A 14,995-nucleotide genomic window follows, 5' to 3' on the forward strand; every position below is an offset into this window, starting at 1 on the left:
TGATATATTTATACTTATTTCTGCCATCTAATTTTCCTCTAACAAGACTTACATCTGAATAGTACTATCACTACTACTACTACTGAACTCTCTTTTGGAGACCAATTTTATTCCTATTTCTAGATCAAAAATAGAGATAAAATATTTTAGTTTTAAAAAATTTCATACCTGGGGCCGGCCCGGTGGCGCACTGCTACAGTGCGCTGCTTGGGAGCGCGGTGGCGCTCCCGCCGAGGGTTCGGATCCCACATACAGACCGGTTCCCACTCACTGGCTGAGCGAGGCGCGGGAGCAACACCGAGGGTTGCGATCCCGTTGCCGGTCCCGGTCCGGTACAGGGGCGACACTGAGGGTTGCAATCCATTGCCGGACACGGAAAAAAACAAAAAGGAAAAAAAAAAAAGAGTACATTAAAGTTGGACTAACATATTTTCTATATATTTCTGGCCTGGCACTGTCCACCCCTTGAAACATTCAATGAAGCTATTGTTCAACCTAAACAATATCTCATGGCCAGAATATTATTGATCGGGCCGGCCCGGTAGCGCACTTGGTAGAGTGCGGCACTTGGGAGTGTGGTGGCGCTCCCGCCAAGGGTTCGGATCCCATATAGAGACCAGTCTGCTCACTGGTTGAGCGCAGTGCGGGCGCGAGACCGAGGGTTGCAATTCCGTTGCCCGTCGTGGTACGGGTACAACACTGAGGGTTGTGATCCCGTTACCGGTCATGAAAAAAGACAAAAAGGAAAAAAAAAAAAAAGAATATTATTGATAAATCTTCAGTCATCAGAAGAAATTTTAGAGTTTTTTTATAACTAATATCATAATTACATGAGGAATTTATGAAATAAAAACAGGATTCATCAACTTCGATGCCAAAGTTGATTCCTTTTATCAACTGCTTTGTGTTTAAAGGTATTTCTGACCACAACTGGCAAAAGTTATATGTGAAAGAGAAGAAGTCTGGGGGATTACACAAAAAATAACAGTGGCTGTCAATTCTTTTGTTCACCAAATCTTTTATCACCTAGTATGTACTAGGCACTTAGCTAGACACTGGTAAAATAGTGGTAATAAATTCAGCTCAGGCTCTCACTAAAGTCACAGTCTAGTTTAGACATGGAGAAATCATAAACAGACACAACCACAATGAGATACCACTTAACATCTACTAGGATGGCTAAAATAAAAAACATGGACAATAACAAGTGTTGCCAAGGATGTGGAGAAATTGGAACCCTCATACATTGCTGGTGGTAATGTAAAGTGGAGCAGTGCTACAGAAAAGTTTGTTAGCTCCTCAAAAAGCTAAACATAGAATTCAGATTCCAANGAAAAAAAAAAAAAAAAAAAAAAAAAAAAAAAAAAAAAAAAAAATTTCATACCAACTAATATTCTATAATTTTAGTATACAATCTATACTTTGTACTTAAACACATGAATACATTAATAAAAATTACCTAATAAAATGTTTAGAAATAAAATGGCTTTTTTGTGACCTAAGTTATCAATTATTTGAATTTTCTTTCTGAAAACAAGCTCTATACAAAGAACAATACATTTAAATTACCTCTATATTACTGTTTATTACAAGTCAAGAGATTTTATCTTGTTTCAAAACAGTGACGCTTTCATTTAATGCACACCACAGTAAATCAATGTTTTTATTTCGAATGGAAAGTTTATTTGCTCAATACACCAAATAGGATGCAAGCACTGTCATGACAAATATACAGAAATATGCAGATCAACATAAAACATTTAGTTTAAATGAAGGGAAATCTCTTTAAATGTTATGACAACATACTCCCAAGAAGAATCTTTTCTTCAGTTAAGTTAATTATACATTTCAATAAAATAAAGGGTAATGGATTAAGTGGAAGTTAGCTTGTGAATTTTTCTTAAAAATAAAACTCCACTCTATTAGTCCATGCCAGTTAAACACCATACTAAAATTTCCAAACAAGCACAAAAGGAGATGAAGCAGTTAGTTACTTTTTCTGCTTGAACAGTCCAGAGGAAAATGGTTACTACAAATACAGCAGGCAAACTGTTAGACTGACCGATCTAGAACACACTGTGCTAAATTTCGGTCTCAAATTGTGCTAAATGCTCATCATTAGTATGGCACATTTTGGTCCATGATGTGTTTTAATGCCAAAACATATCCCAATTTGTTATAGAAACACATAGATTACTGTTGCCTTTTTTGTTTTTAAATATATATATTTTAAAAAGCCAGGTATACTTCCACATAGAAAGGCAGGTTTTCCTAGGAGGAATTTACAGGAAGTAGTCTGGGGTGCGCCGGGTAACATGAGGCTCTCCACGGCGAGGTGCTGGATCAAACTGAAGGCTATAAACAGCGAAAAAAAAAAAAAAAGAGAATGTGAATCTTTTCATGAATTTTTTGAAGTACCCTCGTAGGTATTTACAGCTATAAGTTTCCCTGCAAGCACTGCTTTCACTGTATCCCGTAAGTTTCGGTACATCATGTTACTTCCATTCATCTCAAAGTATTTTCTAGTTTCCCTCATGTTTCTTCTTTGACCCACTGGTTATTTAGTAGTGTGTTAATTTCCACACACTTGTGAATTTCTAATTTCATTCTGTTGTGTTTGTAGGTCTTACTTTGTATGACTCAATCTTCTTAAACTTACTGAGGCTTGTTTTATGGCCTAGCAGATGGTCTGTCTATGCTCCACGTGCTCTTGAGGAGAACGTGTATTCTGCTATTGCTGGGTATTTTACAGATGTCAAGTAAATTGTTGTTAGTTTATAGTGTTGCTCAAGTCTTCTTTTTCCTTGACCTTCTGCCTCATTATTCCATCTACTAGAAATAGTTTCTATTGCCTACCTTTTTTCTTGTATATGAGTCACACTTTCTCTTTCCTTTCTGTGTTGTAGTAACTCTGGGTACTGATATCCCTGAGGATTGATCTTGTTCAGTAGTTCTTTTTATTTAGTGACTTTGCTGAACTAACTCTATGAAGTCTATTTCCTCCATAGTGTGCTGCCTCTGTGGCCCTGTTCAGATTTTTTTTTTTTTTTAACTTGTTTAGATCTTTTAGCCTGGCTACGGAAAGGCTCCACTAGGTGGGCATAAGCCACTTATTAATTAAAGGTTGCCCTCTTGGCCAGTTAGATTTTAGGGCCCACCCTAATTATCACCGGAAATGTTATGTGGCTTGGAAATTGCTATCAAGGTTGAAGGAGTTTACCTTTTGGCTTACCATTCTGCTAGGGACTAGCTGCTTTGATTTTCCTTCTCTGATCAGTCCCTCCAGGGTGCAACCTTGGGCATGCACACAGTCTTCCGACTGTCAGAGTTAGTGTGATTTTATTTTTAAGCCTGGCTTCCTAGGTCAGAGTAAATTATTGTTCAGCCAGTGTTTTGATTTGAGGTTGTACTAAAGCCTTTAGTACCAGTGAGGGTCACACTTTTTGTCAATTTATCTACTTATTAGTTTCCTAGAGCTGCCATAACAAATTACCACAAACTGAGTGGTAAATTCCTTAACAGAAATTTATTCTCTCACAGCTCTCGAAGCTGGAAGTCTGAAATCAAGGTGTCAGCAGGGCCATGCTCCCTCTGAAGACTCTAGGGGAGAATCCTTTCTTGCCTCTCCATAGCTTCTGGCAGCTCCGGCAATCTTTGACTTGTAGAGTGTCAATTCAATCTCAGTCTTCACATGGCATTCTCCTGTATGTGCCTATGTGTTTCTTTTCCTTTTTTTTTTTTTTTTTCCCTTTTTGTCTTTTTTCGTGTCTGGCAACGGATCGCAACCCTCAGTGTCGCGCCCGTACCGGAACGGGATCGCAACCCTTGGTGCTGCGCCCACACCTCGCTCAGCCAGTGAGTGGGAACCGGTCTGTATGTGGGATCCGAACACTCGGCGGGAGCGCCACCGCGCTCCCAAGCGGCGCAACTGTAGCAGTGCGCCACCAGGCCGGCCCTTCTTTTCCTTTTATAAGGACACCCGTAGTATTAGATTTAGGGCCCACTACAATCCAGTATGAACTTATCATAAATAAATACATCTGCAAAGACCCTATTTCCAAATAACATTACATGCTGCGGTTGTGGGTAGACAGGAATTTTCAGAGGTAACACTATTCAACTCAGTGCAATCTATGTGTGGCTTGGGAACATTATCAGGAACACTCCACATCCTACTCTGACTGCTCCTGAGTGCGTATAGCTAGCCTATGTACACAGCCTTCCTGTCCCCCAGTGATGACTATCTCTTTCTCTGGCTTTATCTGTTAAACTTCTTGTTGCTCTGCTCTCTTGCTAGTTACTACTAGTATCACAGGAGCTATCAGAGCCCTCTTAATTGGTCTCCACCATAACACCCACTGTTTTCAACAAAGTAGTCATGCTTAGAATTCTCCACCCCCTGTTCTAAGGGCAGTCCCCTCAGGCAGAGGTGAGGAACTTGTTTGATCTGCTGCTGCTCAGTGACAACCTCTGTCCTATGAGCAGGCTCAGGGGCAAGAGCACTTGGGAACCAGAACTAGGGTAGGTGAGATATGCTGGTGCCTGACTATGGGAGTGAAACCACAGCCCTAAGACTGGGAGCTGTGGGAGGGGGAAGCCCTCATTTTCTTGACCATACCCACCCAGAGAGATTTCCTGGAGTGGTTTCTATAGGGATCTAGTAGTAGAAGGAGGGAGTAAGTCATGGCTCAAATGCCATGGATTTGGCTGTTATTACTAAGATTTAGATTTTCTTAAACAAGTGTTTCTCCATTTGCTATATGCCCTCAGGACAATATCCAGAAACCTTAAGTAACTGTGTTTTTTAACATAATTTTCTCCAGTTCACGGTTGTTTTTGTGAGAGAGAACGTCTGCCACATTCCTCATTCCACCATTCCAGAAGCAGAGACCCTCCACCTCTATTTTTAATATCTACATTAAAATTTTCCTTCTAAAAGGGATGATACATGATTAAAATTTAAAGTTACTTACAAGGAATATTTTAAAGTGTCATCTAATTCCATGATAGCAGCCTGGTTCCCACAACGATAACAGTAATTGGGTGCACTGAAAATGGTAACCACATTCCGATCGTGACACCAATTGTATCCCTGCAGCATTAAAAAAAAAAATTCAATATTTCATTATAAAATTATGATCTTGACATAGATTAAGTTTAGAAAAACTAAACCAGAAGACTATAAAAGTTCTTTGTAGTCATCTATGTTACCTCATGTGGTCTCCATCTTTAATAGTTTGTGGACCTGCACGGGATACTGCACAACTGTTGGGCACAGGGTTCTGTTATGTGGAGCTCAGTAACTGTGTTGTTTTGCTTTATATCTATGCTTCAGATCTTGGCTATCTCAATTTTCTCTCATAAATTGTGTCAAGTTTTGCTTTAAATATCTTGAAGGTATTATTAGGTAAGTACAATTTAGAAACTTCCATAGACTGGACCAATTTTCATTAATAATGACCTCTTTTTTAATGACACTTTTTATCTTAGGGACTATTCTGATTCAAATTACTAGCTGTATTTTGGAAAACTGTCTATTTAATATAATAATACACTATTTTCCATCCCTTACCTCTAGTTTGTGGTGTCATTACGTTTTAGGTATGTCCCAAATAATAGCTAAATTTTAATTATTTATCCAATTTGAGAGTCTTGGTCTTTTAGGCAAGTAAAAATTTTAGTTCATTTACATTTCTGATTACTGATATAATTAGAATTATTTTTACTATCAATTTGTGTACTTTATTTATCATGATCCTGCTTGTTCTCCTTGTCTCTACTGGGCCGGTGTAGTTTTCTCTAACATCTTGAAGGCATTTCCTACTGGTTTGGAAGGAGTATGCTCTATTTATATTCCTTGTATTTACAAAATGGTAACATCATAGTGGAGAAACAGGGCAGGTATCACCTTAAAGAAATGATCAAAATTAATACGCAGTGGGACGCATATATTTCTTGACCCCCTGATATGATGCATTGAGGAGGACACACCACCATTCTACAGCATGACTACCAAAAATGCATCCTGAATCTATAATCATAACATTAGTCAAACCTCAATTGAGGGATATTTCTACAAAGTAAGTTGCTTGCTCTTTCAAAATGTCCAGATCACGCAAAAACAAAATCTGAGAATTACTTCCACATCAAAGGAGAATGAATGCAACTTAATCTTGGATTAGATTATGCACACATACATAAAATTAAATTTTGCTATTAATGAAATAATTAGCAATTGCTCTCAGATAACAGCTCAATATCAGTGTAAATTTCCTGATTGTGATCACTATACTGTGGTTATGTAACACAATGTCCTTAATTTTATAAAATACACATGGAAATTTGGGGGCAAAGGAGCAAGTGCCTGCAACTGATAGTCAGATGATTCAGAATGTAAAGTGTGCACAGTAAGGGCAAGAAAGAGACAAAAATGAAAAAGCAAACAGTATATAACATTTACATTTAAGAATGTGAGTGAAGAATACAAGGGAATTTTGGGGGTACTATTTTTGCAACCTTTCTCTAAGTCTCAATTAATTTAAAAAATGACTTATTTTGCTCTGGCTAACTAGGACTTTCATTCCTTGCTAAAATCAGAAGTTTTTCCACCTTCCATCTAGGTAATGGGGAAGGAATTTTTTTATATTCTAAGTCATAAAGCCTTATTACAGACATACATACTAATGTGAAATAAAGATGATCGTCTTGTAAGAAAAGTACATACCTCCATTACTAGCTGGTGAGCACGAGAAACCAGTGTGAGACCATTGGCATGGTTAAACGTCTCAGAAATGTCTTGTCCAAATGTGTAGCCAGCACCACGTGGTGAAATACCCCACCCACCACGATCATCTGGATCTGACCACAACAGATCACACATTGGGCCCTGGCCAAGGAAATTAAGTTATAAGTTATCAGACATCATATTTAACTAATTTAGCTTTACCACAATGTGGTTATATATATATATTTTTTTCTTTCTTCTTTTTTAAAAACTAAGTTTACCTCATGTGGAACTTCTTGTAAACGATCCAGGGCTCTTATATGATCCAGTGTATCTATGGATGGAGAGAGGCCACCATGGAGGCAGAATATCTGTTTATGAATTAAAAAGAAAATGTATTTGTTTTACTAATTGCTAAAAGTTAATGAAGAATAAAATAACAGTTAAAAGTGTCAATCCTAACAGCTCTTCTTTTCAAAATAAAGTTTCATAATATTCACTGTGGAAAATCTACAAAATACAAAGGAAAACAAAAATCATGTCATCAGAAAGAACTGTTAACACTTGAATATATTTCTTCCATATTTTTTCTTTATAATCCCAGGTATTTTATACGGTATTTTACCCCCTTCTCTGGTGAATGGGATCCCCATCCTTGTGACCTGCCATTACATTTTCTGTTGGTTACTGTTGATCTATAAATTTTGTTTCTCTTGCAGCAAACACCCTACTGATTCCTGTTATTGGCTGTAATAGTTTTTCAGTTTTCTTAGATTTTCTTTTCTGATTTTTTTTCCTTTTTGGCTCTTTTTTTTGTGACCGGCAACGGATCGCAACCCTCAGTGTCGCGCCCGTACCGGACCAGTTATTTTTTTTCCTTTTTGGCTCTTTTTTTTGTGACCGGCAACGGATCGCAACCCTCAGTGTTGCGCCCGTACCGGACCAGGACCTGCAACGGGATTGCAACCCTCGGTGTTGCCCCCACCCCTTGCTCAGCCAGTGAGCAGCCGGTCTGTATGTGGGATCCGAACCCTCGGCGGGAGCGCCGCTGCGCTTCCCAAGCGGCGCACTGTAGCAGTGCGCCACCGGGCCGGCCTTTCTTAGATTTTCTTAGTACATAACTCATGTCATTTGCAAAAGTATTTTTGTTTTTTTCTTCCCAATTTCTAACCCTTTTTATTGCTGAGTGCTCTGGCCAGGATTTCTAAAACAAAACTGAATACAACTTTTTTTAGTAAATTGCCTATCATCAGGCTCATCCTCTGGGGACTCTGAATCAGAGAGAATAATACAAGTTTTGGAGAACATTTTTCTCCTGATTCCTCCCCCTCCTGATTTCAATGAGGAGGTTTCTATTTTTGTTTTTCTTCAATTTTCTGATGAGGTTTCTAATGTTTTGCTGATAAGTAGTCAGTATAAGTTTATCTGATTAACACTATATTTTATTCCTTAATAACTGAGTTTTAAATCATGGATACAGGATTTAAAAGAAAAAATGATTTGGATCTGATTTTATTTTTCTGTGCTTGTCATATTTGGTTTGGTTTTAGGGTTATACTAGGTGTACAGTGTGAGCTTTAAAGCTCGCCATCTTTTCCCAATTTCTGGAACACAGAAATTACATGCTCCTTAAAGGTTTAGTAGAATTAGCTTATAAAACTATCCAGACTCGGGGCCGGCCCGGTGGCGCACTGCTACAGTGCGCCGCTTGGGAGTGTGATGGCGCTCCCGACTAGGGTTTGGATCCCACATACAGACCGGTTCCCGCTCACTGGCTGAGCGAGGTGTGGGAGCAACACCGAGGGTTGCGGTCCCGTTGCCGGTCCTGGTCCGGTACGGGCGTGACACTGAGGGTTGCGATCCGTTGCCGGACACGAAAAAAAGACAAAAAGGAAAAAAAAAAAAAACAAAAAACAAACCATCCAGACTTGTTTACTTTGGATACTTTTCCAATTTCTTCTAATTTTGGTAGTGTATTTATATTGGACTTATTTCTACCAAGTGATTTAAACAATATTTTGCTATACTAAATTTCATCCAGTTTTTCAAATTTATTGGAATAAAGCTGAACCTGTTATCGTGATGTTTTCCCATATTTACAGTTCTGTCTTACTTCATTTGTATGTTATGTACCCTCCTTCCTCTTTTCTTCTAGATCAGTATTGCCCACTATATTTCTTTTTTAGCAACTTTTCAAAAAAAGAAAAAGAAAAAGGGAGAAAGAGAGACAGAAAGACAGGAAAGGAGAAAGGAAAGAAGAAAAAACTGTGGAAAGATTACCTGGTACCTGTTTGCTGGCTACCAGTATGATAAACGCTACTATCCATCTGTTAGGTAGGCGAGTTGTGTTCTCCAAGTGCCCTACATACCTATTTACTTTTTATCCACGTGACTTCTGAAGTGTAGAGTCTTCCAGTAACAATGTTTTATAAACAATAACCTGTCACCAATGGTGTGTGTCTATTGGATGTTCTGTTCCCCAAAAGTACTACAAATAGGAAGGATTAATGACTTATTGACGATAAGAGGTGTTTTTTCCTTGGTGGGGGGCATGCAAAGCAGAAATATATAAACGGTTTACTAATACACCAATTAAATTGATTAACTTTTTTGGCATTTGGCCAGTATGGGGATCTGAACCCTTGACCCTGGTGTTATAACACCATTTAAAAAACTAGATACGGGCCGATCCCATGGCTCACTTGGGAGAGTGCGGTGCTGGGAGCGCCGAGGCCGTGGGTTCGGATCCTATATAGGGATGGCCGGTGCACTCACTGGCTGAGCGAGGTACACCAAGCCAATGGTTGCGATCCCCTTATCTGTCACACACACAAAAAAAACCCAAAATACCCCCCAAAAACTAGATACACCATCAATAATGCTAGGCTATCTTTCTAGGTACACCAAGCCAATGGTTGCGATCCCCTTATCTGTCACACACACACAAAAAACCCAAAATACCCCCCAAAAACTAGATACACCATCAATAATGCTAGGCTATCTTTCTAAGATAATTTTGCTCATTAATTTTAATGTTAATGAAGACTATATTGCTTTAAAAAATTAAATTAATCTTCTTCCATATTAGCAAGTCTAGGCAAAGTATGGTCCTTTTAAACTAATAACTGTATAACCCTAAGATCAAGGATTAGGATTCCTATACTGGCCAGCCACCAAAAAAAAAATTATTGCAGTGCCCAACATCATGGCTGGAAAAACGTGGACTGTCAGGATTACACAGAAAAGGTCATAACCAAATTGTATCTCCACCAGCAGTCCAAGAGAGAATCTGTTAAACCTTTGACAACTCTGAGCTTTTATAATTTAAGAGGTGTAAAGTTTTATCATGTTTTACATTTAAATTTAAATCAGTTCATGCTCACAGTGATTACCTCTAGAAATTGTGATGAGAAACTTGCATATTTTTTTCTTATACTTTTCAGTGTCTTACGGTATGTCTGCAGTACTTGTTACAGGTGGAAATAAAGCATTTACTTCTTAGTGAAGAGGGTATAATATGCAATATAACACAATTACCATGAAAACAGAAATGAAAAGTTATTAATGGTAACTAGGAGACACTGTATATATGTGTGAGGACAGTTTTAAATAACATCTTGCTTTACTAGTACTGTATATCAGGGTCTTAAGGGTTTATTTATAATATTTATCTAATTTAAAAAGTACATTAGCATATTCTTTGGCCAAAAGATTTACACATATATCTAAGAACAGAAAAATGTGTTGGTCTAAATGTGCATAAAACTTATCCAATTCTCTGCTCAGAAATTTTAAGTATAAGGGAAAGAGCGAAAAAGGGCAAGGAGATGCACAAACACATGTATATAACTCTAGACCCTAACTTGCCAACAGTAAATCTGTTCCTACTTTTAACCCTCCCTAAGATGTAAGCACACACATACACACCTGTCCATCTACCAAAGCTGTAAGTGGAAGATAGTCAAATAGATCTGTAAAGTACTTCCACACATTGGCATTTCCATACTTTCGTAGACATTCATCATAAAAGCCATATACTTGGGTAATTTGTCGGCTTTCGTGATTTCCTCTCAATATTGTAATGCGTTCTGGGTAACGCACCTGGAAGAAAAGGAAAAGAAATCCATGGAACAATCGTATTTTTACTTGGGTCACGTTAAGCACGTTAACCTCTGGCACATTTCTTTAAATAACTCTGTCTGCTGGTAAACGAAATGTTAATTCTTGTTCAGAGTAAAAAATATTCTCATTCATAACCAGGTTTTATTGATTAACCTTCGAAATATTTTTCATAGTCATCCTTCATTATATGTATACCACCCTCATTGGAACCTTTAATTGATATCTAAATTCCTGTAATAAACTTCTGATTATTTGTTTCTATTTTATTCTTCATCTTCAAAGTATCACTAGTCTTCTAAATCTTTCCAAAACAATATAACTTCTTACTGCTGAATGGATACCGAAGATCACAAGTTTGGACCTGAGACAAACTCCTTTATAGGTTAACTTCTTCCCTTTTCAACTTTATTTCCCACAGGAAGATTGGATTTGCCAATAAAAAACACAAAAACAGGCCCTTGCCAAATCTGGGCAAGATTTCAAATGTATTAAGTCTCCTTTTTATGACAAAACAAAAATAAACCTTATAGCATACTATTTAGTTAGAAATGTGTCTGACAGAGTACAGAATAACATTAGACTTGGTAAATTAACCCAAAAGCTGCAAATATATACTTCAATTCATACATCTTCACTATGCATACACTGTGTGTCCAACTTAAGCGTAGTGCTATAAAGCAAGGTGCCTGGTCCACACAAGCATAGTACATGGCTTCTGCTGTTCAGGGACACAATCTCACCAGGAGATATGTGAAATAAATAATATGAGACAGTGTAAACCACTTTGTAACATAAATAAGGGGCGGAATAATAAGTTTTATCCTAGTAATTTAGCACAGAGTAAAGCTAAAATGGTTGAAGGCTTCAAGGAAAAAGTGAGACTTGAGCTGAGTCTTGGCAGAACGGAGAAGAAATCAGGGACAGGCTGGCTGGTTAGTTCAGGGTTCGGACCCCTGTACCGACCAGCTGCCAAAAAAGAAAGAAAGAAAGAAATCAGGGACAGTAATCTTGGGAAACTGGATAAGAAAATAAACGGAGATAGTTCAGAATACTGAATAATAAGAGAACTCTGATTTGAGGCAAAGAGTTTACATTACCAACTACTAGCAGGCAAATTCAGACTAAACTTAGAGAGGGCCAGCCAAGGAGTTTGAGTTTGATTCTACGGGCAATATGGAACCACTGAAGAGTTTTTGAGAAGGGAAGTAATAGGATATGTGTTAAACAAGAGATTTAATCTGGCAGCATATACAAAGTAGATCTGGAGGAGTCGGATCTTAGACTAAGAAACATTAGTTACGATGCCATTGCAATAACTGGAGTGTTAAGCGATAAATTGTGTGGTGGGAGTAAAAATAGAAAGACACAGGGATAAAGACTTTTCAAAGCAACAATTAAAAAAAGATTTGTTTATTGACTCAACATGAACGATGACTAAGTCAAATATGATTCTAAGACTTCAGTTATGGAATATCCAAAATGATACATTTATCAGAAGTAGGCACAAGAAGTTTGATGTATCATTTTTATCTTTCTCTTTTTAAAAGATGTAAAACCAATATTTTAAGGTGCTATAAAATGAATGGATCATAATATAGGAGATAATATGCAGTACTGCCATTCTTGCCTTTTGCCTGGTTTAAAGCTTGAAAAAAGGATAATTGAATTTCATTAATCATACCTTTAATGCTACAAGAAGAGTCACTGTCTCCACTGAATAATATCCTCTGTCTACATAGTCGCCCATGAATAGATAGTTTGTATCTGGTGATTTTCCACCAATTCTAAAGAGTTCCATAAGGTCATGGAATTGACCATGCACATCTCCACAGACGGTAACAGGACAACGAACCTCTTGTACATTTGATTCTTTTGTTAAAATTTCCTTAGCCTGTTAGAAAAAATGAAATTGACAATTAAAAAAATAAAAAAAGATTCTATCACAGACTTAAAGGTATCATCATTTCTTGTCTATTAAAAGAAAATCTGGGGAAAAAACCACTTGAAGTGCTCCTTATAAATGAATAAAACAAAGACCACAAAGAGACACCACTTTACTAGGACGGCTGAAATAAAAAAGACAGAGAATTGCAAGGATTCAAAGAAACTGGACCTTTTTTGGTAACGTTCCTACTCATGAAACTAATTTTTCTGCTGGGTTGTATATATTTTCCGTATTGATTTGTGACAGTTTTAAAAAATATCATGAAAAGTTATTTTTTATCAGCTTTATACATTTTAAGTGGGTTCTCTCAGTCTGGGGCTGGTGTTTTCATTTTGCTTATGGTGTTTCTAGTTAAAGTTTTGTTTGTTTTTAAATTTTAAAGTAGCCAATTTTATCACTCTTCCCCCTTTATGATCTGTGCTCTTTGGGTTTTTGTTTTAGAAACTGTTCCCTATACAGAGGTCAAAAAGGCACCCTTACGTTTTTGTCCTATAAGTTTTCTTTTCTTCACATTTAATAAGTCTTTAATCCAGCTGGAATTTGTTGTATGGTATTATGTGAGGATTCATTTTTATTTTTTTCCTTAGGGTTAGCCACCTGACCCAACACTATTTATTACACAGTGCCACACTTCCCTAATTTGTAACGGCACCTCTGCCAAGCTTTTGTAAAGATCCACGTTTCTGGAATACTTATTTGTACTGGACACAAACCTGTACACCCTCTCAGGCTCCCTTAACATCCTTCTGAAGATGCTACCAGTCCCTTGAACTAGACTGTCGTCATTTATAGTGCCCTTGCCCAGCGCCCAGAGGGGGCTGGAGTCTAAGCTGAAGTCCTGAGCCTGCTTGGCCCTCACTGAGTCCTGACTCTGGGGAACTGCTCCTTTACTCTCAGACATGTGTGGGATGCCACATGGTGATGCGGGCTCTGGCTTCTTGAGCAGGTTCTGGGGGCTGACTGGCACAATCTGAAAACTTCTGGGAGTCACCTACGCATGAACCTTTACCAGTGGGAAAGGGGAGAAAGGAGGAAACCAGGGAAATTAGCTGCCACGCTGTTTTTCCTTCCACAGATCCATTCCTTGGGATTCCTTTTATTCAAAGCTATCTGGCTATTTTTGGCCTTTCCACTAAACCTTTCTATGAATTGCAGAACTTGTCAAGTCATATGAAAATCCTGTTGAAATATTTTTGGTTGAACTTGCATTGAATTTACATGTTAATTTGAAGCAAATGAACGTCTTTAAAATACTATGAGGCTACTTCAAAAAATGCATGGATTCATATTAAACATTAATTTTATTTTCCCACAAACTTCCTGAAATACCCTCGTCTCTCCATTGATGAATAAAGCATTGATCATCATTTATTTAGATTTCCTTTATTCTTCAATCGAGTTTCATAATTGTCTCTAATAACGTGTATTTGTTGTTGGTGGTGGTGCTGTTGGATGTAATCAAAGGCAATTTATTAGTTGATACTATGCCGGGGCTTAAAAAAATATTTCTTAACGTCAGATTTTTACATAATGCTCTTCTAACTTGAAAACATACTTAACTAGTTTTAATAGCTTGCAGATTCTCTTGGGTTTTCCACATACAGTATAAAAAGACAATTTTCCTCTTTCTTTACAAATCTTATATCCATTAGTGAAGTCAGCTTTCAGTTTGCCCCATCACTGCCTATGCTTTCACAATCATGAGATTTTTAATACAGTATAAAAAGACAATTTTCCTCTTTCTTTACAAATCTTATATCCACTAGTGAAGTCAGCTTTCAGTTTGCCCCATCACTGCCTATGCTTTCACAATCATGAGATTTTTGAAGAGGTTTTCAGGAGACTGCTTTTGTCAGGTTAGGGAAGCTTTTCTCCCACCTAGATCACCATATTTTAAATTACAAAGTGGTGTTCATCTGACAGCGTTTTTGATTGTCTATTGATGTTACATATTTTTCCTTATTAATGTGGTAAATATCAGTAATTTTCTAATGTTATTCTTGCGCTCCTAGGTTAAATTCTATTTGGTCATGAAGTATTTTTAAACACTATATTCTATTCCATATACGGTCTTAAGAGCAAAACATCTGTACTTTTCTAATGCCTGGTTTTCTTTTCTTTCTTTTTTTTTTTCCCCCTTTTTGTCTTTTTTCATGACCGGCAACGGATCGCAACCCTCAGTGTTGCGCCCAGACCGGACCGGG

The 14,995-nt window shown here is 37.6% G+C and overlaps 1 protein-coding gene across 1 annotated transcript in view; it reads right to left on the reverse strand.

The window, feature by feature from the left end:
- Positions 1–1,650: 1,650 nt before the first annotated feature.
- PPP2CB (protein phosphatase 2, catalytic subunit, beta isozyme) overlaps positions 1,651–14,995 on the reverse strand; it is a 39,472-nt gene continuing 26,127 nt past the window's right edge. The window contains exons 2-7 of the mRNA XM_008591274.1: positions 12,528–12,737; positions 10,652–10,825; positions 7,006–7,095; positions 6,725–6,886; positions 4,974–5,092; positions 1,651–2,355 (exon numbers count right to left, since the gene is read on the reverse strand). Of these exons, the coding sequence (XP_008589496.1) occupies positions 2,283–2,355; positions 4,974–5,092; positions 6,725–6,886; positions 7,006–7,095; positions 10,652–10,825; positions 12,528–12,737 (828 nt within the window). The 3' untranslated portion in view covers positions 1,651–2,282. The remainder of the gene's footprint in view (positions 2,356–4,973; positions 5,093–6,724; positions 6,887–7,005; positions 7,096–10,651; positions 10,826–12,527; positions 12,738–14,995) is intronic.

The sequence above is a fragment of the Galeopterus variegatus genome, unplaced genomic scaffold (assembly GCF_000696425.1).
Source record: "Galeopterus variegatus unplaced genomic scaffold, G_variegatus-3.0.2 Scaffold6803, whole genome shotgun sequence".
In the NCBI taxonomy this organism is placed as follows: Eukaryota; Metazoa; Chordata; class Mammalia; order Dermoptera; family Cynocephalidae; genus Galeopterus; species Galeopterus variegatus.